Source organism: Pangasianodon hypophthalmus, chromosome 9, assembly GCF_027358585.1.
Source record: "Pangasianodon hypophthalmus isolate fPanHyp1 chromosome 9, fPanHyp1.pri, whole genome shotgun sequence".
NCBI lineage: Eukaryota > Metazoa > Chordata > Actinopteri > Siluriformes > Pangasiidae > Pangasianodon > Pangasianodon hypophthalmus.
This window is the reverse complement of record NC_069718.1, coordinates 22,108,558-22,131,202: the sequence shown is the minus strand read 5'-3', so window position 1 is coordinate 22,131,202 and position 22,645 is coordinate 22,108,558. Positions and strand designations below refer to the sequence as shown.

Here is a 22,645-nt window from a genome sequence, read left to right as displayed (position 1 = left end):
TCATAAAGAATTCATGTTCCAAATATTATCTATAATATAAAATATTATCCAAATAATATACACTCTGACCATGTTTTTCTGATTTTCATAAAAAAAAAACAGGTATTAAATGCTTATATTTTTTTTTTAATCCCTCTAACACACTTACACATTTTATCCAGATGTTTATCACTGAGAGTTTGCAGGAACATGATATTTCCTGTAGCATGTTCTGCTTGGAATGCAAAAGATATTATCTAACTTATGAAACATCATTTTGGCAGTTTTGCTAGCTTGGCTGAAGGCTGATCCAAATTAGAAAAAAAAAAAAAAAAGGTGGTAGAGTGAAACCGTATTATTGCTATATTTTGTGGCTGCTGATATTGCAGTTTCATGACACAATTTTTGATAAGGATTACTTTTCTTATTAAATAAGGTGTCTTAATAAATGTAGGTTGAGATATACTGTATTTCATTTAATGCGAATGAGCTGTGTATGTGGTGCACAAAGCAAGTTATTATGTGGCTAAATGTTTGTGGACACCTGACCATCACAGCCCATCACAGCCCATATGTGGTTCTTCCCCAAACTGTTGCCACAAAGTTGAAAGCACACAACTGTCTAGAATGTCTTTGTATGCTGCAGCTTTAAGATTTCCCTTCACTGGAACTAAGGGGCCCAATCATTTTCCAGCATGACAGTGTCCCAGTGCACAAAGCGAGGTCGATGAATTTGCTGATGGTTTGCCAAGGTTGGCTCGGAAGAACTCGAGTGTCCTGCACAGAGCCCTGACCTCAACCCCACAGATCACTGAACCTCACTAATGCTCTTGTGGCTGAATGGGCAGAAATCCCCACAGCCACACTCCAAAATCTAGTGGAAAGTCTTCCCAGAAGAGTGGAGGTTATTATAACAGCAAAGGGGGAATAAACCTGAAATGGGATGTTCAATAAACACATATAGGTGTGATGGTCAGGTGTCCACAAACTGTAAGCCATACAGTGTATAAAAGCTGTAAAAATGAAAGAAACCTTAGATTAATTTGACTTCAAATGTAGCCCTGCATGGTAAAAGTCAGGGACAGATCAGCAGGTTGTCCACCATAAATGTTATGACTCTCTTACAGAATATCTGGGCTAGATTTTGGCTTTAAAAATGTATAGTACCTGATAGGGCAATTGAGTGGACTTCTTCAAATGGTCTGAATATCCCTTTACAGTGACACATCTTTAAGCTGTTCCATATAATCAATACCAGCACGTTAGCAGGTCACCATCTGGCTTCCTGGTGGAATATAAAAAATCTAGTTTAAAAAAACTTGAACCAAAGATTAAGGGCCATGATTTACGGATACAAGTGGGAATATCTTATTTCTTTTCCAACAAACATTTATTTTAATATGCTATTTGCAGTAACAAAAAAAGACAGGATATTTTGTTCAGGCTATGTGTGTGTGTGTGTGTGTGTGTGTGTGTGTGTGTGTGTGTTTGAATAATCCCTGATATGGTCTCACTACCATCTGGGGAGGAAATCCTTGATGTGAGTCTGTGCTTAGGTAGTAAGAGTATCAACATGAAATTTGTACATGGCTCATATTTAGACTCTCATATCTAAAAGATCAACACTTATCTGTGTATGTGCACAGTGGATGGGTGGAAAATGTACAGGAAAAAAGATAAGTGAAAAAATGTGAAAAATCTTACTCTAAAAAAATTGAACTTTAATTGTTCAGTAAATTGCTCTGTGGACAGTTTCTGTTTTTGAATCAGCTGGCTGGCAGAGTCTCACTGCTTCCATGTTTTTTCACTATTAAGAATTTCCACCTTTCTTTATATTCTTTATCAGATGCTTTATCATTTTTTCTTTCCCAGGAAACTGAGACTTTCCCGACAAACAGATCTGCCTGTAGTCAATACGACAACCGATGACAAGCTTGTTGAAAGGGCTCCGGTAGCTTTCGCCCTGTCACCTGAAATTGAATCTGAGTTCGAATCCTGATGATGCCACAAAGTTGCCAGGAGCCATCCACGGTCAGGAGTCCAAGAGCAAAATTGGTTGTGGTGTTAGGGACGGGTGGCCTACTCTCTCTCCCTTATCAATCACAGTGACACTAGCCAATTGTGGCCATCTGTGGGCTCATACATGCGGAAGTGATGTAAATCTTAATCAGACAGAGGTAACTAAGGGTAGCATTGCAGAGGTGTGTAAAGGTGATGTCCGATGCTGTAATATGCTCTGGTCCCCATAATATTCTCCTGGGTCTGTGGTAATATAACTTACAACTGGGTATCCAAGTGGTGCTTCAACCGCAATTTGGACTTTGAGTGGACTACTTTTGAGGGCAGGTCTGGCCTTATAGGGTACTTGTATTCATCCCACTTGATATTTGTGGATTGCATGCCACTATCCATTCCCACTCAGTGGGATCAGTGGTGCATGCCATCTCTAAGAGATAGATCCAGACTATTTTGAGGCCAGAGTTGAAAATGTCAGAATAACCTTCTAAGTGTTTCTATAGACATTGTATCTTCCATCCATTTTTCATTAAGCTATAAGGAACCCCTGCACTATACTGTGTGGTCTCAGTTTCAGAATCACAGTAACAGGAAAACACTGAGAGTTTTCCTTCAAGAGCCTCACAGATGCAATACTCCAACTGTGAAGCCCCTCAGCCTGGGACTTCTGAGTATCCCCAAACCAACCTCAGGTCTATCTCCAGTGGAACTTTGAAGTAAGAGAGAGAGAGAGACTATGCCAACTGAGAAATTTGGTACTGGAGCCCATGCTGTGTGTGGATGTAAGGCCAACTACGTCAACTCCATGCCATTCCATCTAACACGCAAATTCAGGTTCTTTCCGCATCAGCGAAGTGACATTCCAGGTTTCCATTGCAAAGTCCACCTAAGACAGTCTATCCCATGCTTGCTGTCTGACTGGTATTGCACCTGAGCCTCACACTTTATCTTGCAGCTTCCTCATCAACCTTTTTCTGGGCTGAGCCCAACTAGGTTATGTGGGTGGCCTGGTCACCAGGCGCTCACTTGTGCACACCACTCTCAGGCCTGGCTCCAGTGGTGCTTCCCAGTAATCCTAATCCGGGCAGGCTACACTTAGACCTTTTTGTACCTTTTAGTATGGAGTCTTTAGTATGGCTGTTTGTCTGACCTCTGCCCTGAGATCTGTTCACCAAGGGTGGCCCTTCTGGGAGCATTAACCCCCCTGTGACATAGCCCTGAGGTTCACTAAAGTACACAATCCCCTCAACAAGGTCTTGATCCAAGAAGGAGCAAGGCTTAGTAACATCACAGAAATGCTTCTGGAACAAGGATAGGTTAACAATGAGTCTTGTGAGCATTCATGTGATGGCTTGGTGTTTGTCAGATGACACCAAGATGGGCTGTGAATTGTGGGAAACATAGTTTGCTGGTTCTGATGACAGTGATGTGACTGTCATTTCATTTTAACTCATGCGATCTTGTATGAGGTCAGGTTCTTTTTTCATTAAAATAACTTTAAAGAGCAAGAGAGAGTAATAGGCGTTCCTTGCGTAAAGATTATGTATGGTGGTGGCATCCATACAAATTGATAAGCTGTGCAGTTTTTATTAGATGCTTGAAATATAGTTAATATAGTTAATATAGCAATGCAGCTGACTGAATTAGTAGCCAGGATGAATTGGTTCCCAGACAACAAAAAATATTTGAGCAATTAACATTGTTTTTTTTTTTTTTTTTTGAGGAGCAACATAAAACAAGACATTAAGACAAAGTCATAAAAGTCCAGTGCATTTTATGTACTGTTAAATAAAAGTGATTTTAAATGGATTTGCACAATACAGTACATTACCCTAGGAGTTATCATAAGGTTTACTTTTATGCTGTTTTAATACTCACATGAGTTTTTTGGATGTGTTTAGTCCTGTTGGTCAAAATTTTGACCCATGACACAAATACAATTTGTTAATATTATCAATTATTGTAAACCGTCATGACATACACCTTTATTAAACACTACAGCATCATAGTCACTGTACTCTGAATCTCATAGATTAAGCAGGTAAACGAATAACAATTAGCAAAGCAGATCAAATTGCTTTGGCTACACTGAAAAAAAAAAAGATTTAGTGACTCATTAAATATGACAAAAACAACTCTGTGATTTTTACACAAAAAGTAAATTATTAGAATTACTTAAATGCTTTAAGTTCCCTACTAAATGAATGAATGTAAATACTTTACTGGGTTAAATTGACTTTGCACTGATTTAATTTGAGCATTTTGGATGGGCTGTTTTCAGTATTTATTGTTTTATGTCAGATTTAAGGCCTAAAGCTATTGTATAATGAACTGTTTTGAAAGATCAAGTGTTTCGGTAGAGTTTCCTTGGTTCACCCTCTTTGTGCTTCTCAGTCAGGTGTATGGTTTGTGTGTGTGTGTGTGTGTGTGTTAGTTAAGTAGTAATATAGAGTTTGTGTCCACCATACTGAACCCTTAAGACTCCATAAAGACTCCCCAGTCACCCTTCACTCCATTCACTCTGCACACTGCACTTTGCACTTTGTATTATTACTACACGTAGCATACGTGCATATTTTGAACACATAACGTAATGCATATTTTGTATATCCATTTTTGTACATCCCTTCTTGCACATTCCTATACATACATTTCTTAATTCTAGTATCTTATTTTTTTCTATTATTATTTCTTATTTCTTATTCATTTCAGATTTTTAATTTAGTATTTAAATGCACAGTCTATAGAGGAGTAGGCCAGGCTTGCATTTCACTATGAATTATATACTGTGTATAACTGTGTATGTGACAAATAAAATCTTGAATCTTGAATCTTTATGAAAGCTGATGTAAGGCCATATACCCATTGGAGTTCTACGAATGGTTGGAACATTTTTTTTGTCAGTGGCCATTAAATTGTAATGATGATAAATGTTTTGCAAAATCAGATGTTGAGATTTATGTCATTCATTTAAGTTCTCTTGAAATAAATAAAAAATGATAATTGTTAAATTTACTACATTGTTATCACACTTTTCTTGAGTGAATCTCACTCCAGAATATTTTTCAGTGTAACTTTTTTTTTTTTTTTCTGTTTCAGGTTCCTCATGGTCCTCGTATGTCTCATCTTCAGTGTGCTCTCCACCATTGAGCAGTATGCAGAATTTGCTACTGGGACACTATTCTGGATGGTAAGTGTTAAAACATTAGTTTATTTCACTATCTGAGTATAAACACATCATTGTGATTCCTATTATAAGCTAAATATGAAATAGATTTATATACTGCAGTACCACAAACATCCACTTGATGGGGATAGTAAATCTTACTAAGGAAACTCAGAGACAGAAAGAAGTTGTGCCTTTTTATCAGCACAGTAACTTGTATATTATCCTGCTTTTTATTAGAGCAATGCAAAACCTATGTTTAACTACTGGAAGGAAAATTGCATGTTGTTATGGTGCATTTCCACAAATGCACAGAAATCTGTGCATTGTCAAGTGCCATTTCTTAATTCAATTACATTTAATAAGAACAAAAACTATCTATTCAGTACATCTGTACTTCCTAAATATTAAAACTCATTGTCTTTGTCATCTTCATGTGATAAATAGTCTTAAAAAGCATGAATGATGCTCAGTAGAAGTGTAAAATAGTAGAAACTTTGATTAAGCACCACTGACTAACCACTGACTCAAAAGTTAGTGTTTATTAGTGTTTTTTTAATATTAATTTTAACCCTAAATAATTCTATCAACACAACAATAAGTAGTTTATGTCAAAAATTAAGTTAATGTTTTTTCTTTTAAATAAACTGATTTAATTTTTTTTTTTAAAAAAGGAGGCGCAGCAAAGCAGTTTTTTTAAAAAAAAATCTTTTCCTGTTTGACACTTGGTGCTCATTAATGAATAAACACACATGCAAAAACTTAGATTTGTTCTTTTGACTGACACTAGAAGTGTTGAAACCACTCACACACTGATACATGATCTGCATCTTGTTTCTAGAAAATACAGCCCATGCCACAATTGAGTCACACATCTCTGTGTCCTGCAGTGTATTAACACTGAGCCTCAACCGAGCCTTTAACAAGCTGAATACAAAGTAATTAATTCCTAAATCGTTCTCAGGAGCATTTACACACGAAATTTGGTATTGAAAATAGTTTTAGATCGTGAAAATCTAGTTAGTTCAGAAAAATTTGATCCTCTGAGAGCCCTTGAGTTTGTGTAAATTAAGTATAACGAGACTTGCTGCTGTGAACAACGACTGATTGGCTTAATGGCACCCTATACGAGGAGAAAGAGTTAGTGCGTGTATGTGGTAGTCGATGCACTGCAATGGCTGAGCTGCATTATTGGAAGATTTAGTGCATGCTGTGTCTCTTTCATCGTTTAGTCATCATTTTGTCGTTTTCATCTCTGTGAGCATTGCCTTTTATGGAGTTTTGTAGCTGTTATTAAATAAATCAGCTATGTCATGACTGTGCTTGGTAAGTTATGGGTGATTGGCGCTCAACAACATCAACATACGCACGTGTGTATGAAAAACATCTGGCAGGAATTTTTTGTTTGGTTTGAGCTATGAAAACTTTACTAAAAGATTGAGGTCCAGAATGAGGATAATTACCTCAGGTCTGGTGTTGGTATTTCCATGATGATGATATGCATAGGCTACAACAGTGTAAGCAAGCTGCCGTGTAGGCACCAGACATCAGCTCAGTGCTCACGTTGTTTCAGAGGTCGCACCGGCAGTCAGGGTCAATTCATTCAAAACGAGAGGTGAGAAGAGAAAACTGGATAAATGTTTTCTGTATAACAGAGGTCACCCTGAAGCCATCTCCTTTTTTGTTTTGCCTAGATATAATCTAGATAGAGCTTAGTTTGCTCACCATACCCAGTATAAAATCACTCGTCAGTGAGGCGTACTGATACACACACTCAAAATGGTCATGTTTTTGTCCTTTTGTGCTTAGGAAATTGTGCTGGTGGTGTTTTTTGGTACGGAGTATGTTGTGCGTCTGTGGTCAGCAGGCTGCAGGAGCAAATATGTGGGCATCGCAGGCAGACTACGCTTCATCCGAAAACCCATCTCCATCATAGGTACCCAGTCACCCAGTATATCTCCTACAGATACTTTGAATCTTTTTGATGATGATGATGATGATGATGATGATGATTATTATTATTATTATTATTATTATTATTGCTGTTGTTGCTGTTCATCTTGGCTTAATATATGTACTAAAATAAATTACACATCAGCAACACAAAGCCGTCTATAATAAAAAAAAACCCTTCTGTTTGACTGTTTTTGCTCGGAGCAGATCTGATAGTGGTGGTTGCTTCAGTTGTAGTACTTAGTGTGGGATCAAATGGACAGGTTTTCGCCACTTCTGCAATAAGGTATTAATGCTGTAATATTCCTCACACACACAACAACAACAAAAATTTAAACAAGATAATCCTAACACACACCCATGATTGTTTTAGTTACATTTTGTGAGGTTAGTAGTAACATGTTTAGACCTACTAAGAGACAATTAGACATCAAAAATACCAGTAAACTAGATGTTGTATTTAAAGGGAGGGCTGGTAAATGTACAGAATATAGTCTTAAGATGTTCAATATGTCTTGCTTGATACTTCTTTTGATTTCAGGGGAATCCGCTTCCTACAGATTTTGCGCATGCTCCATGTGGATCGTCAGGGAGGCACGTGGAGACTACTGGGATCTGTAGTCTTTATTCATCGACAGGTCAACACACACACATACAGAAATGTGATGTGCAGAGGCTTCTTGAATTTTGGGGATATGAAAATATCAAATAATCCTTGACATAGAGTGTGATCGATGCGAAGTACCAAAGTACATATATGACTCCTGACTTCCTCCTCTGTGTCCAAACACCATCCCCACCTCATCCGTACACACTCCGAAACTTTCCCCACACAGAATGTATCATCCTATTAACGATTTACTTTTATTTATATTATTTATTCTTCTAAAGGTGTATCAATACCTAAACAAGTATCCTTATTATTATTATTATTATTATTATTATTATTAAAATGCACTGGCCTTCATTTGGCAGCCTTTTCCCCCACTAAGGCACATTTAATATATAATTGATCTATCAAATGTACCATCTATACATCCTTTTGTGTACTAAATCCATTTAGTATTGCAGTATTACACAAAATATAAAAATAGTGCCACTAGAATTATGTACAACATACAACACAGCACACAAGTGGTATGGAAGTGCCACTCTGTTATTCCTACATGCAATTCTAATTCTAGCCCTTTTTATCAATAGCACTTCACGAGTTGTTTACGTTGCTGGGGAGACACCACTATCAATCAGTATGCAATCCCACACACCCACGCACTTCCAATCAGGCACAAAGTATAACTTTTTTTAGCTTTTAGTTAAAATTCTTTTATATATATATGTATATATATATATATATATATATATATATATATATATATATATATATATATATATATAGATAGATAGATAGATACAGTACTGTGCAAAAGTCTTAGGCACCCTATTTTTTTTTTTTAGTACAAACCTTGTTATAGATTTTTTATTTAATGACATAATTTATTTGCAGCCTTCATTATGTTTTTTGTCTGAAAAGTGACTTTTGCGTAGTAGTGTGTGTATATATGTGTGATTTTCATAATATACATTTATTTTATTTGTATATATATTTTTGTTGTAGACATTTTAATTCTTTAAACATTTTTGCATTAACAAATCCTTTTAAATATATCTTTTGATCTAGCATACTTTTTATGCAAATCCGAAACTGTATAAGGTCTTGTCCAAGAACTGTGGGTCTTAGTTTGTTTCCACGACTCACCGTCATGTGTGTATATGCTGTAACTTCTCATATCTAGCAGTAGCATAACCATGTGAGGTAGGCTAAGATATTCGCTGTGTCTGAAATCACTCCCTTACTCACTCGTTCACTATGGACATTGTTCTATATAGAGCACGATATAGAGAAACACCGAGCTGAATTCAGCGGCTCGTGTTCATGATCCGCTGTTACATAATCAATTTCACACCTTGTAAATTACCTAGATCCATGAAACCATATGAATGCAAAGTATTAAAAGTGATTTTCTGTATTAAATACAGCATTAAACAACAAATAAAGCATTAAACAACAAAATTATGCATTCCTACTGACATGCTCTAGTTAGTATACAGTATTTCAGTGTCTAATGACTAAAAACAGTCAAGGCATGTTTTCTTAATTGTTTGGTGTATATATATATATATATATATATATATATATATATATATATATATATATATACAGTGTATATATATGTTTTAGTACATCATAATTTCATAGACCAACACTCTGCAACAGAGTAATTGTAGGATGATCCAAGTATTTAGAATGATGTCTCTTCATAACATTATAACTGTGTGTCCTCTTTGTACCAGGAGCTGATAACGACTCTGTATATTGGTTTCCTGGGTCTGATCTTCTCCTCGTATTTTGTGTATCTGGCGGAGAAAGATGCAGTGGACGAGGAGGGGAAGACAGGCTTCTCGAGTTATGCAGATGCGCTCTGGTGGGGCGTTGTAAGTCTCACACTTATGATCTTATTTACCCAAGTATGAAGTATATAGTAGGCTATGGAAATAGATAAAAATATATTTTTTCATTCTCTATTTGTTATTCATGTCACCAAAATATCAGTATTGTGTCTGTCTGATTAGGTGGTCAAAATTTACAAGGAATTTTTTCTGTATTTTATATAATATCCAGTCATAGTTCTAATACATTTTGTTATTGAAATATTTTAAAAAACAAAAACATTACCATTATATTTCACAAATGCATCACTAGTATAAGTAAAAATGTGTGTTCGTATTTACTAAATGCAATAGCTGTGACAAAACAATACATATATACCCAAGCTAATTAAATTAATGTCAAATGTTAGAGATTAAAAGATAACAATATTAACGCAATAAGCAAAAGGAATATTCAGATTAAGGGTTTGCATGACAGTACATATTTACTAGTTGGACATTAATTTAAAAAAGTAGTCAACTAGTTGTAACTTTTCTGTAGTTAAATAAATACAGAAAGCATGAACTGTTATATACATACACTAAACTTGTTCAAAACATTGCTATTTTTATTCTGTTAGTGCAGTTAAATGCTTATAAACAACAGCACAGAATGCGTCAAGCTGCATTTTAGCTAAAAGCCATACACAAGTTACACATTACATTTCCAGCTTCAGTGTTTTTAGGCTACAGTGTTAACTCTAAAAATAAATCAAACATAAATGAGTGCAATCAAATTACAAATCATGTCTTTTTTACTTTATATATATTGTTTAAGGAAGTACAAAAAAACCAACAAAAACACAGCTCTGGTTATAGCTCAATGGTGCAATGTTTGCACAAGAGTCTGGCAGATTTTTCCAGGATTTTCAACTCAGGAGCATCTGAAAACGAGCGTGGATGAGTGAGGAGGGTGGATGAATGAGGACTGGATAGGGATCTGAAACCTGTGGCACAGAATGTGCTTTTCTGAACAGCTAAATTCACTGTTTCAGAGTACAAGAATTTGATTTCCATTTTATTTAGCTTTAAAGGCCAACAAATATAACTGCAGGGGGAGTATCTTTGGAAGTGGGTAGGAGTGAGATTAAAAAAAATACGTGCACGTCTTCACTACACACGGTTGATATGAAAGTGATAAACATTACAGCAGAGCACTTAAGCAGAAGGCACTTTCCCAGTGTAGTGTTACACAGTGTACAGCTGACTGGACAACTGGCTTCATCTAGTCTGAAATATTTTCAGACTACCAATGTAGATTTAGTCCACTTTCTTTAGTATCTGCCTCACTATCTATGCAAACCCCTATTTGAGGTACAAGAAAACCTAATATCTCAAAATCTGAAGAGATGTATTTAAACGGATATTTTGCATTGCAAATAAATCCACTTTTTAGGCCCTGTGTAATGATTCTACAGTATAATTAAACCAGTAATTAAACTATTCAGCTTTTAGAGTGCTGGTCAGAATGGTAAAGCCCAGACGTTCAATAGATATTCTTGTTTATCAGCAACAGAGATTGATAGCAGCACAGAAAGCTGTAATTGTAGTATACACTAATACAAAACTATTCAATCAAATGGCAGTTTGAATACTTCTCAGATGAAGTTTCCAGTCTAGTTAATTAACAAGATGCATTCAACATGAAGAGTAATGAGACACCAATCACAGGCTTGCACACGGGATTGGGGTTATACAAAAGCCCTGGCATTGGCCTCCTTTCACCTCTTTTCACCTCGCCTGCTTTCTCTTTGAAAGCACTCTCTTTTTTTTTCAACACTCTGAGGCGTCAGCGTCTTTAATTAAAACTTTAATTGCAGGGTTTCTACCTTTTTGTGGTGAGGGTCAGAAAGCATGAGGCTTCCTGTAGCTCTGTGTAATGGAGGACAAAAGCCGTTGTTTGTGTCGGAGAGGTAGCGAGGAGAAGACCTCTACAGGGGGATTTGCTCCCTTTTGTTTTTTCTGAAAACTGTAAACTTGAGCATGATGAGAGGCAAAGGAAATGAACTCGCTGAAGGAGAGCGGGACAAAGAGAGGAAGGCAGAGCGGGAGGGAGGTGAAGGAGAGGAGGGAAGGCAGGCAAGGCGAGGGGCTGGGCAAACGAAGGAAAAATAGAGGGAGAGAAAGGACCCGTTCGGGATGGCGACTGTATTTTAAGATTTAGTTAATTTGCTGAAAATGGGGTTGTTGGCTTATTATCAGCACTGAGAGTAAATTCACTGCATATGTCAAGCACAGGTCCAAAGTAGTCCAAAGATTTGAACTTTGAGTCACCGTACGTTGAAACATTTTTTCTTGGTGGCGGCCCAATGGCAAAAGAAAAAGGACAGCTCAAGAGACTGAAGTCGATGTTTATGAAATCTAGAGGGTTAGATTAGAGAGACAGCTTTAATGATTTAGTAAGAAATGGACAGCGTGGTACCGGGCTGTTCTCCATAGGAGCTGCAGGTGCGGAGAACAAGCGAGAGGAAGGAGCCAGCACACACCATGAATCATACCTCTCTTTCTCACAGTCGACATATGCCTATGACTCCTAAAGTTAACACATTGCTTACTGTTTCCTCTCCCTACTCCTGTCTCTCTCTCATAAAGAGACAAAATGCGAGAAAGACAGAAGAGTTGGCTTGAAAATCCCAGGAACAGATTATTGCGAGATGGAATGCTAAAAAGAGAGAGAGATAGAGTAGTCGAAAAGTGAAAATGTGGCTGAAAAGAAGGAAAACAAAGACAATGATTTTAAGAAGATGAAAATGTATGTGAGTTTATTTTATAGATTGATGAAAATGTATGTGAGTGCTAGAGATAATCAGCTCACTGACTGTGACTGCCACACACATCGCTTTAGCTCACACATGCACACACACACGCGCACACACACACACAAACGGCAGACTCTACACCCAAAAGCAACACTGAGATGTCAGCTTTGTCTTGGCCACACACGTAGACCATAGGCTGCACTCAGACTCAGTGGATCATGCGCATGGCTTCATGGTCTGAGTAAATTGTATATCTGTGGACGTCGCAGCCTTGGATACCATTATGTCACTCATATGCACACAAAATGTCCCAGACGGAACCTGCAGCACTGCCCTTGGCACTTAGAACCAGCTTTCTAACTTGAACTTGAACCAGAGTGGCCCATTGCGCGCCCATTTCATTGCTAGAGTTGTGTTTGAGCTTTGAAAACTAGGATTAAGCTCTCCTTGCTGCTCTTCACTCCAAAGTCTGTGTGTAAGAGCCTTGGCCTCCTTCAGTCTCTATTCTAGGTATTGTAAAAGCAAAGCCCCAGACACACTTGCCATGAGCCGAGAGCTCTCTCAGCGTGTCAGAGTTGGCTCCTCTTTCAGCACAGGGCTCCGGAGGTATTTGTTTTCCTGTGTTTGCTGAATTCCTGCACTTTATAACGGATTAGAGGAAACAGCGTGTGTGTGTGTGTGTGTGTGTGTGTGTGTGTGTGCGTGTGTGTGTGTGTGTGTGTGTGTGTGTGTGTGTGTGCGCGTGTGTGCTTAGCGTGCACACACTTTTTTCTTCACACTTCAGACTGTGTGATGTCTGATGAGTCAGAGTGTCAGAAAACGTGGGCTTGTGAGCGTTACGTGTCAGACGGAGAGTCCTTTCTGTCCAAATAAACTCTGAATCAAACTCTGAGATTTCAGAAACATACTTCCCTTGAGGGCCTTACCTTGGGTTGCATGGTACAACTCAAAGTTTTTATTCTCTTCTTCCTTCATCTTTTTAGCAGCCATTTTTGGTATGCATTAATATTATGAAATGAGCATAACTAAATCTGTTATCTGCATTGTTTACATTTACTTTTAAATCTTAACAATCTACCTCAACATATAGTCTACATCGCAGGAGACTATAGAGATTTTTTTAAGAGCAAGCCGGAATTTGTTTTCTGAAAAGACTGTGTTGTGCTGCTGGGTGTCAGAATCGAAAAAAAGTCTTCACAAACACATACGTTTTTATCGCAAGACGGTTGTTGTTACAGGAAGTTAGGAGGGATAATTAGTTTGCGATGCAGCACTGATTATCTAAACTAAGTAGCTAACTATTATATCAATGAAGTTGGTGAGCTAACTAAGAATTGATCATGCTTAGCTTGCTAGTTAGCAAAAATGCCTACATAGCTAGATAGTTAGGTCATGTTCTTAATCTATAATAATAAGTGGACAACATTTTAGCTAATATCCTCCAGTTCCTAAATAAAATACTCAATAGATTCTTCAGTCGGTCAGTTTATAAGATTATAAAATGATAAGATTATAAGTAAGCTACTCATTAGCTACTAATTATAAGTTGCTAAGCTACTCGGGTCAACCAGGTTATGTGTGCATCTCTTTTAGTTCACAAAAAGCAAAGGGGTCTATAAAATAATGTTTACTCCAGGTATCAGTGCTATGTTGTGGCATCACTAATTAATAAAACAGAGATTATTGCCTCGCAGTGAAATATGAGTAGAATGGATGAGAAGAGATTAATAATAAGCATGCAGCAGGTTCACGGGGATTAGGATGTTCCAATTTGTATGAACATTCATTAATGTGTATGGGTTTAACAATTAGTCGAAGCACAGCTCTTTATGTTCCATGCACTGTATCTTGTATTTGTTGAACTATTACTTTTCTACAGGGTGTCCAAAAAGTCAGGAAAACAATGGGAGTACTAAGAAGTACCAAGAAGCACCATCTGTACCTTTTCATCCAATGTTAATACCATTTTTCACCTGTAAGGAAAAAATAAATATAAAAACAAGCGTAAATGTTGTTCTTTCAGCTGCTCCTGTTAGGGGTCGCCACAGCGGATCATTGGTCTATTATATGTTTATTATTTGGCACGCCGGATGCCCTTCCTGACGCAACCCTCCCATTTTATCTGGGCTTGGGACCGGCACTGAGAGTACACTCTCAGCGGCTGGGGTGGTTCCCTGCACGGGAAACCCAAACCCAGGCTGTGATGGTGAGAGCACAGGATCCTTAGCTGCTAGACCACCAAGAACTGTAAAAATAAGTGTAAATAAACAAGTAAATGAATAATAAATACAAAATCACATATATGTGGTTTAATTCCTGACTTTTTGGACACCCTGTATATTTAAGTTTAAAATTTTGTACGAAAAATAAGATACTTTATTTCTTCTAGAATTATTTCCCTGATATGTGTATTGTTCTTAAAATAGGATCTCCTGTGATTATTAGTGAGATTCCCTTCTCTTCTCCAGGTCACTGTGACCACAATAGGCTATGGAGACAAAGTTCCTCAGACCTGGATAGGGAAGACCATTGCCTCCTGTTTTAGTGTGTTTGCTATCTCCTTCTTTGCTCTGCCAGCGGTAAATACCATCTCTCTCTCTCTCTCTCTCTCTCTCACACACACACACACACACACACACACACACACACAAATCTCACAATTCACATACCCTGTCTGGTGCCCTGGGGCAGTGTTTTCCTACAGAAACCCACGCAGTAATGGGGACCAGGGTTAATGGGGTCCATTAAAGTGAAAGCATGCCCCCAGGGGCCTTGCTTCTCACATTTCACTCCATATAATGCACAACTGCAACATTATTTCAGACAAACGCAACAAAATTGTCAGCACCATTTAAAATGAATGTTCATCAAACTGGTTTATAAATGGCTAATCACACAAACATATCTGTATTTAAGCTTCTAGCTTGATGCAATGCGGCATGATGATTTGTTCAAGAGGTGGATAATATACCTGTTACTCAAGATTTTGGAGCCTTTTGTAGATCTAGTATGATTTTACTCATTTGACATGTTTTTAATAATTCTGAGAAGACGGGATAAAAGTTTTCTGATGCCCAGTTATAACTCTCATTGCAGGGTATTCTGGGTTCAGGATTTGCGCTGAAGGTGCAGCAGAAACAGAGACAGAAGCATTTCAATCGCCAAATCCCAGCTGCTGCCTCACTAATACAGGTCCTAATGAAACTACAGATTATCTTATAGTTTTATACTTCATGCTAAAATGGAAACTATGTTTAACTAGCCATGTGAGCTTCCCATTTCTAAGCACAAACCATAAATGTGGAATCCCTTTGCTTGTTTGCAGACGCTGTGGCGATGCTACGCATGTGAGAAGCCCAATGGCTGTCCAGCTACATGGAAAATATACATGCTGATGGGTGACTACATCCCGGTTATAAACTCTGAGAACTCCAGTCCTGGAAATTTCAGAAAACTTGTGAGAATAATGCTTTCTTTTGACTTCTGCGATTAATGACTGCCTTGTTGTATTGTTTTTTTAATTCTTTTCAGTGTTCTTGTCATTGTCATTGTCATTGTCCTTCCTGTTGGCTATCCTCAGAGACCGTCTATAGTAGGTCACTGTAACGTAAACCTCTGCACACTGTGGGATGGTTTGCCCAAGGCCCGTTCACATGTGCACCTGGTGAAGTTAAATAGAGCTAGGTGTATTAGCAGTTTACATGTGACATTGAGTCACGGTATTCATTTGCTTTGATTTAATCTTAGGTGTGTAACACACAGATGAGTATAATGGATGGGATTTATGTTGTGAGTTATGCTTGAATAATGAATGCTGCTGTAGGTTGAAGTATGATATTGTAGTTGGGCTGGGCGGTTTAGTAAATGCACTGAAGTCATGGGACAGGCACTGAATGAACGCTTGCTCTCTCAATCTCTTTCACTCTCTCTCTAGTATCCCTCCCTCTCTCTTTCGCTCTCTTCCCCTGGACACCCAGTTGACCTCAGTCCCCTTTGTCTGCCCTACACAAAGACACAGTCAGTTGAGATGATGTCACGGCCGCCTCTTTCCTGGGAACAAACCTTTGTGTAGCGAAACAACAACAAAAAAATCTTTGTGTGGCTCTTACTCCAAACATATTGGGAAAACCTCAGCCACTTCCACCTCTTTCTCTGCATGGGTGTGTGACTGTCCTTTGTTCACAAACCAGCCATTCATTTCTTCCTCATTTCGAAAGCAGTCATTCACTTGTCCCATCTACTGTCCTCCCTCATTGGTATTTCAGATTAATGGGAAAAGTTATTTCAGCCGGTTTCTCTCAAATTCAGTAACGACAGAGAAGTTCAGGGTGAGGATTTAATCATTTAAACTGAACGTGAGACAACAAAGATGCAAGATGTACAGATTTTGCAGAAAAGGAATCATGGAATTCCCTGTTTGGATGCGTGGATAGTTTGAAATATTTATGAAATTCTCTCAGAAGGGCAGATTTACATTTTATTTTAGTTGCTAATGTGTCTGAACCTGTAATGTGAGTTACAGAGATTGTAGATACCTCCATGCCAAAGGAAAACAAAGGCAGCTGTCTGTTGCATTACATTTATAATCTGTTTGGTGAAATGACTCTTTGTTGGCCAAAGTGTGTGGAAAATGACTTGCGTCACAGCTGAAGTGATTATGAATTTCTCCTTTTTTGTAAAAAAAAAAAAAAAAAAAACGGGGGGCTCTGAATCCACAGTTATGAACCTTCCTTATCACCATTAGTCATGATGACATTTTTTCTTTGACTATAAACTTCATTAAAGCTCTTGTATAATTCACGTTCATGTTCAAGTACTTTTAAGATACTCTTTTGAGTTGAGCCAAATACCATGACTATGAAGGTATTTCAAATAACTCATCGTCTGTTCAATAACAGATGCTTCTCTTTTAAGTCCTACACACTCTGGCACTCTGTTATCTCCATTCTGCTTTGAGTACAGAACAGACGATACAGGAGGAGGCTGAAGTCCACACGCGATAATGGTTCTCTGGGAAATGCAGGAGAAAAAGCTCTGTCCATCCCTCAGATTACTTATGACCATATAGATGACAAGGAGGACAAGCGCGAGGTGCCTTTCTTCTTAGAGGAATCCACAGGTACAAACAGTACAATCTGAACTTGAGCCAAATTCAGTTCTTTATGACAATAAATGATTTTATACAAAATTTCTATTTAATAATATATAAGCCTAGCTTTGCTGCATTCAGTACAGAAACAACAAATATTATTAAATAATCTCTTTGTAGTTAATAATGCAAGCACCCCACGTATTAGTCAATCCGACACTAATTAGACAGCAGTCATGCTAAATGCTATTTTTAATTTTTAATTTTTAATTTCAAGCTTGCTATTGGTGAAGGTCAGGCACACAAAAAAGTGTGTTGTACTGTTTTGTCCAGCAGTTTTTAATACCTTGTGCATTTAGTATACGCACTGTGAACCATAATCCAGAGGAAAAACAATTAAATAGATAAAAGAGTGCTTGACTTTGGATTATTTTCCATACTGGTGAGAGATGCCATTTTCCATATGTGACTGGAACACATCCTGTACAAAAAATGAGCTCGTGCAAAACAAATCCACGCCTTCTTGCTGTTAATAAGGCTGTTTTACAGGCTTTTACAGGTTCTTCCTGTCGAATAGCTTTATCATAAAAGCAGAGACATTTACAGATACAGTCCCCAGCAGAGAAACCAGTTCTTGGGGGAAAAAAAAGTCTCTTCTGAGGCTTAATTAGTTTAGTGGAGAGATTATAACACAGAACCATATGCCTGTAAGACTTTGAACCTAACCAAAAAGAAAAAACTCTAAGCATTAACACTGAATGATCATGGAGCTCAATAAAATGGCCTTCAAGATGTAGAGGTATCTAAAACTAAGAGGGGAAAAAAAAAATCAGCTTTCAGATGTGGAATCATCTGGCTTTTGCACAAAAACTGCTGTACACGAAGATTGATAAAAACTCATCCGACATATTAGATTTATTTCTTAATAACATTCAAATATTGATACAGCAGAAGACTTTCATGTGATAAATAATGCTTGGCTTGACCTGTTACCCATTTTCACCCCTGCAGGCATCACAAAGATGTTCAGACAGACAGGTGAGCCCCATATCTCAGTTTGAATTCTGCTTTTATGAGTTGGTGGTCTATTTTTCATTTTTTATTCTACTGTAATCTTTTTGTGCCTTCTTGATATCAGTGGTCTATAAAGGATAGTGATACAGAGTTGATAGATGAATGGATGGATGGAAAAAAACAGAACAGAAAGATTCCACAAACAAGGAACAAGGAAATTACACTGTGTAGTAATATGATATACATGCAGGATGCCAGCCCAGTATCTAACAGGGAAGTACATAGAATGTATATCTTCATGAGACCATGAAGGAGATAAAAGTTCATGAACGAGCAGTGATAATCACTCAAATTTTTATCTGTGGATGGTTAACATACACATACAGTGTAGCTAATTATAAACATATGAACATCAAGTAACATTTTGCACAGTAATTGCTCTATAATGATGTTCATAAAAGGCCAATGGAGTCATCATTATGATTCCATATTTATGTCCTTCCTGTAGAACCAAAAGTACAGGGGGTGGGAGCTGGACTTCTGGTTCTGCAGCAAGGGCTACTTGCCCCAAACTTGTTTTATTGCCTACCAACTGCTGTCAATTACTTGAGGTTTACTGTAGGAGGAGTAAAGATCCAGTAGATCTGGATTCATAAGATGAAATGTCATTTCCCCCTCCTTGAGTTCCACTGAAAATGAACCGTCCAAAGTTTTTTATGGCAGCTTTATTAATACGGCAAGATTGATGATACTGTAGATCACCATTCGTACTACTGTCTGGCATCCACCCAGAATGTGTGAGCATGTCTCACTCATCAATATCATTGTCACATATAGTATACATTACAGTACAGTGAAATGCTTTCTTTGCATATTCCAGTATATTAGGAAACTAGGGCAAACATGGCAAGCAGAGATCGTTATGGGTCTTTCTCAAGGGCTCAAGAGCGCAACAGGGGCAGCTTGGCGGTGCTGGGGCATGAACCCCAACTTTCTGATCAGTATTAGGTTTTAGCAATTGAGCCACCACTGTCCTACTGAATAGATTTGTACATTAAGCCACTACTGCCTTCTTATATTTTGTAGTTGAATTAATAGCAGATTTTATTTCGTATATTTCTTCATTCCCTGCTAAAATTAATTCCTAGCTATACATCACTGATACACAATCCAGCAATTTGTCATTGCCTTAGACGTTGGAGAAATAATAGACACTCTTCTAAAAACTCTTCCATTAGTTTCTGTTATTGAAATATTATATGTTTATCTGTTGACATTTCATTTGCGTCTGAACCGTAATCTGATGTAGGTGTAGGTTTCAGTATTGTAGTGAGTAGAGCGTTGAGTGCTGTGGATGTGTGGACTGCAGGTACTAGTATGTATTATGTTGTGTTTATAGGTTATAATACTGTATATTACTTCATTGTCAGCCTTAATGTCAGGGAAATTATTTAAAAAAGTCCTTTGTTTTTTAACGCGGATCATACTCACAGCCGATATGTAAGATCTGAATTAATACAAAGCTCTGCAGACTTTTTAAAGAGAAAATGTCCTTGTTCACTCTGGTACATTGTGCTGCTATATTTGCGAGTCTGATAATATATTTATTTAGCTTGGCCCCTTTTTGTCTGTAGTTATTGATTCTCTATTTCCTAAACCAACAGCTATATTATAACTCATGAGTAGTCTAATTTTTGGATACATTCAGCCGATGAAGAATAGCAATATCACATTGTTGGTGTTTGTGGGAAAATGATAAAACAGCTTCGCAAGAACAGCCCTTGTGGGCCATCAGTGTTCAGAAATAAAACTCAGCATTGTTGAGTTTGCTCAACATCCGGCTTATCTCAGCGTTATCAGTCTGCTCCGGTGGCCTGAGAGAATCTCTGAATGGGGTTGTGGCTCCAGGATCCTGCTGTCACCAGGCACTGTGTTTGTTTTGATTGGCTGGGGCCCTACGTAACCGAACGTGTTTGTGCTAAACTGGGGAGCTATTAATAAAAATGGGCTGTTTTCTTTTTCCCTATTATTCTCTCACTCACTCATTCGGTCTGTTTCCCCATCCTTCTGCCTCTATTTATTTTTCCCTTTCTCCCATGTGCCAACTGTATCACTCTGACGAAAGTGATTCTCCAACAGTTCCAGGCCTAGTGGCCTGTTACAGAAGTTGTTTTTATTTCCAAATTAAACCTCTGGTTATGAATCTTTAATAAAATGGTACATTTTATTAAGCACTAGTACTGAGATTTGAGAGGTTCTCAACCATTTTGCATCCACGGACCCCTTCCAGAGTAAAAGAATTTTCAAGAATTCCTTCACGATCAAAGCAAAGAATTAATTTTATAAGGCAAATATTTACCATTATATTAATTTATTTGATATTTTTATTCCTTAACTTTCCAATCATCCAGATGATGATATAGATTTGAAACACTGTATCATATAAAAAAAAAACTTCTTGGTTTTCATTAAATTTGCAGTTTTTAATTTAACTTTGCTCATGCTTGTTTTTATAGTTATCGAGTTTCAAATCAACATCTGGATGATTAGAAAGTTCAGGAATAAAAAATCTTTCAGTGATGATTATAATTATTAGAACTGAATAATAGCCCTAACATCCTTGATACTGGTTGAGAGTAATCAAGGTTCAAGGTTCAAGGTTCAAGGTTTATTTGCCACATACATATTACACTCATGTGAGGTAATGTAGTGAAATGTTTTTCCATAGTGCCTCGTACCACAGTGCAACAATGATACATAAATAAAAAATAAAAATATAATAAAAACAGAATATAATCAAATAAAATGAAAACTAGTAGACTATTGTGTAAAAAAGTTTAGCAGCCTTTAGAGGAATGAAATGTAGAGTATGATATATGCATAAATAGAATATGTTTAAAAAAAACATTGTTGTGTATTTTTTTTTTTTTTTTTTTTTTTGAAGTAATGCTGCTGCTTGGGTAAATGCAAAGATGGATTCTTTGTAACTTTGTAATATTTCCAATGTTTTTTTTTTCTCATACGTTTTTGATTTGCTCCATGTAAGATTTTATGTGTGTGTGTGTGTGTGCCTTGTGTTTTCTTATGCATGTCCACAGACTGCCAGCACTCATGGTCTTCTTTCAATCTTACATGTCCTGCTTCTCCAGGTATCATCAACTGCATTTCCTTTCTTTTACTTTACTCCGTTGATCATCTCGATAGTTGCAATTTTGGTTTATTTGGTTTATTGGAGTTGCTCTCCTATGCTTTTTTTACAGTTAGAAAAAAGCTGGAGGGACCTCCTAATATCTCGCGCACAGGCAGCCTAGTGGATGACATGGATTTTGCCAGTGAATATATCCCACTCCCCATGGTGACAGATGCTTCACAGTGAGTACACAGTGCTTCCTGCATTATTCTCCATGAATTCAAATCATTCATTCATCAATGCACATATCCGCCCAGTTCCACACACTGAATGTGGCCCATTAATTATGTGCCCTCGTATACAGATTCCTCCTAAAGCACTTTCCGGCACTCGGAGCTCAGTGATGTGTTAAGTACTTCAGACACCGCAGTAATGGGCTTTTAGTGCACTCTGTTGTGAGGTATAAGAAAGAAATGCATTCACCGAGGCTAAAGCTATGCAACTGTATGCTAACTGATACCTGCATTATGTTGAGTGCCTATACAGCCTGTCTTCCCATGTGTGGACCTCAATAACTGCTAAATGTGCTTTAGCTATTTGTCCTAAATATAGTGCTAATACTTTTGGGTTTATTGCTGATAAGTCTGTGAGATGAGGCCTTTCTCGTGCTGAGCTAGTGTCCTACCGTTTGTCCTGAAATGGTGTGAGGAAGTGGGTCACTATACTAATTTCAAACATCACTATCACTTTAAATTCTGTTAAAATGATAATTACCAATTTGGGGTGACCTTTTTAAAAAAATATTGCTATTTGACAGATATTCCATTGATTTGCTGGGGTAGCAAGCTCACTGCCCCACCTAGCTTCCGTAGTACTGTATATTGCACCTACAGGTCAAAAATGGGAACTGCAACAAGACCTAATAGAGGTCCATTGGGGTAAGAATCATGCTGCTCCATGTGTGGGGAAGTAGCAGCGGACAGAGCAGTTAATGACAGGGTTGTCTGATTGGACTAGTTTAATATACTCCAAGATCTTGTTTTATATCAAAT

At 37.6% G+C, this 22,645-nt stretch overlaps 1 protein-coding gene across 1 annotated transcript in view; it reads left to right on the top strand.

The window, feature by feature from the left end:
- kcnq1.2 (potassium voltage-gated channel, KQT-like subfamily, member 1.2) overlaps positions 1 to 22,645 on the top strand; it is a 123,120-nt gene that overhangs the window by 13,306 nt on the left and 87,169 nt on the right. The window contains exons 3-14 of the mRNA XM_026919557.3: positions 5,095 to 5,185; positions 6,971 to 7,097; positions 7,322 to 7,400; positions 7,656 to 7,752; positions 9,467 to 9,607; positions 14,829 to 14,939; positions 15,457 to 15,552; positions 15,686 to 15,817; positions 17,323 to 17,479; positions 18,461 to 18,487; positions 21,562 to 21,612; positions 21,724 to 21,835. Coding sequence (XP_026775358.1) covers positions 5,095 to 5,185; positions 6,971 to 7,097; positions 7,322 to 7,400; positions 7,656 to 7,752; positions 9,467 to 9,607; positions 14,829 to 14,939; positions 15,457 to 15,552; positions 15,686 to 15,817; positions 17,323 to 17,479; positions 18,461 to 18,487; positions 21,562 to 21,612; positions 21,724 to 21,835 — 1,221 coding nt within the window. The remainder of the gene's footprint in view (positions 1 to 5,094; positions 5,186 to 6,970; positions 7,098 to 7,321; positions 7,401 to 7,655; positions 7,753 to 9,466; positions 9,608 to 14,828; positions 14,940 to 15,456; positions 15,553 to 15,685; positions 15,818 to 17,322; positions 17,480 to 18,460; positions 18,488 to 21,561; positions 21,613 to 21,723; positions 21,836 to 22,645) is intronic.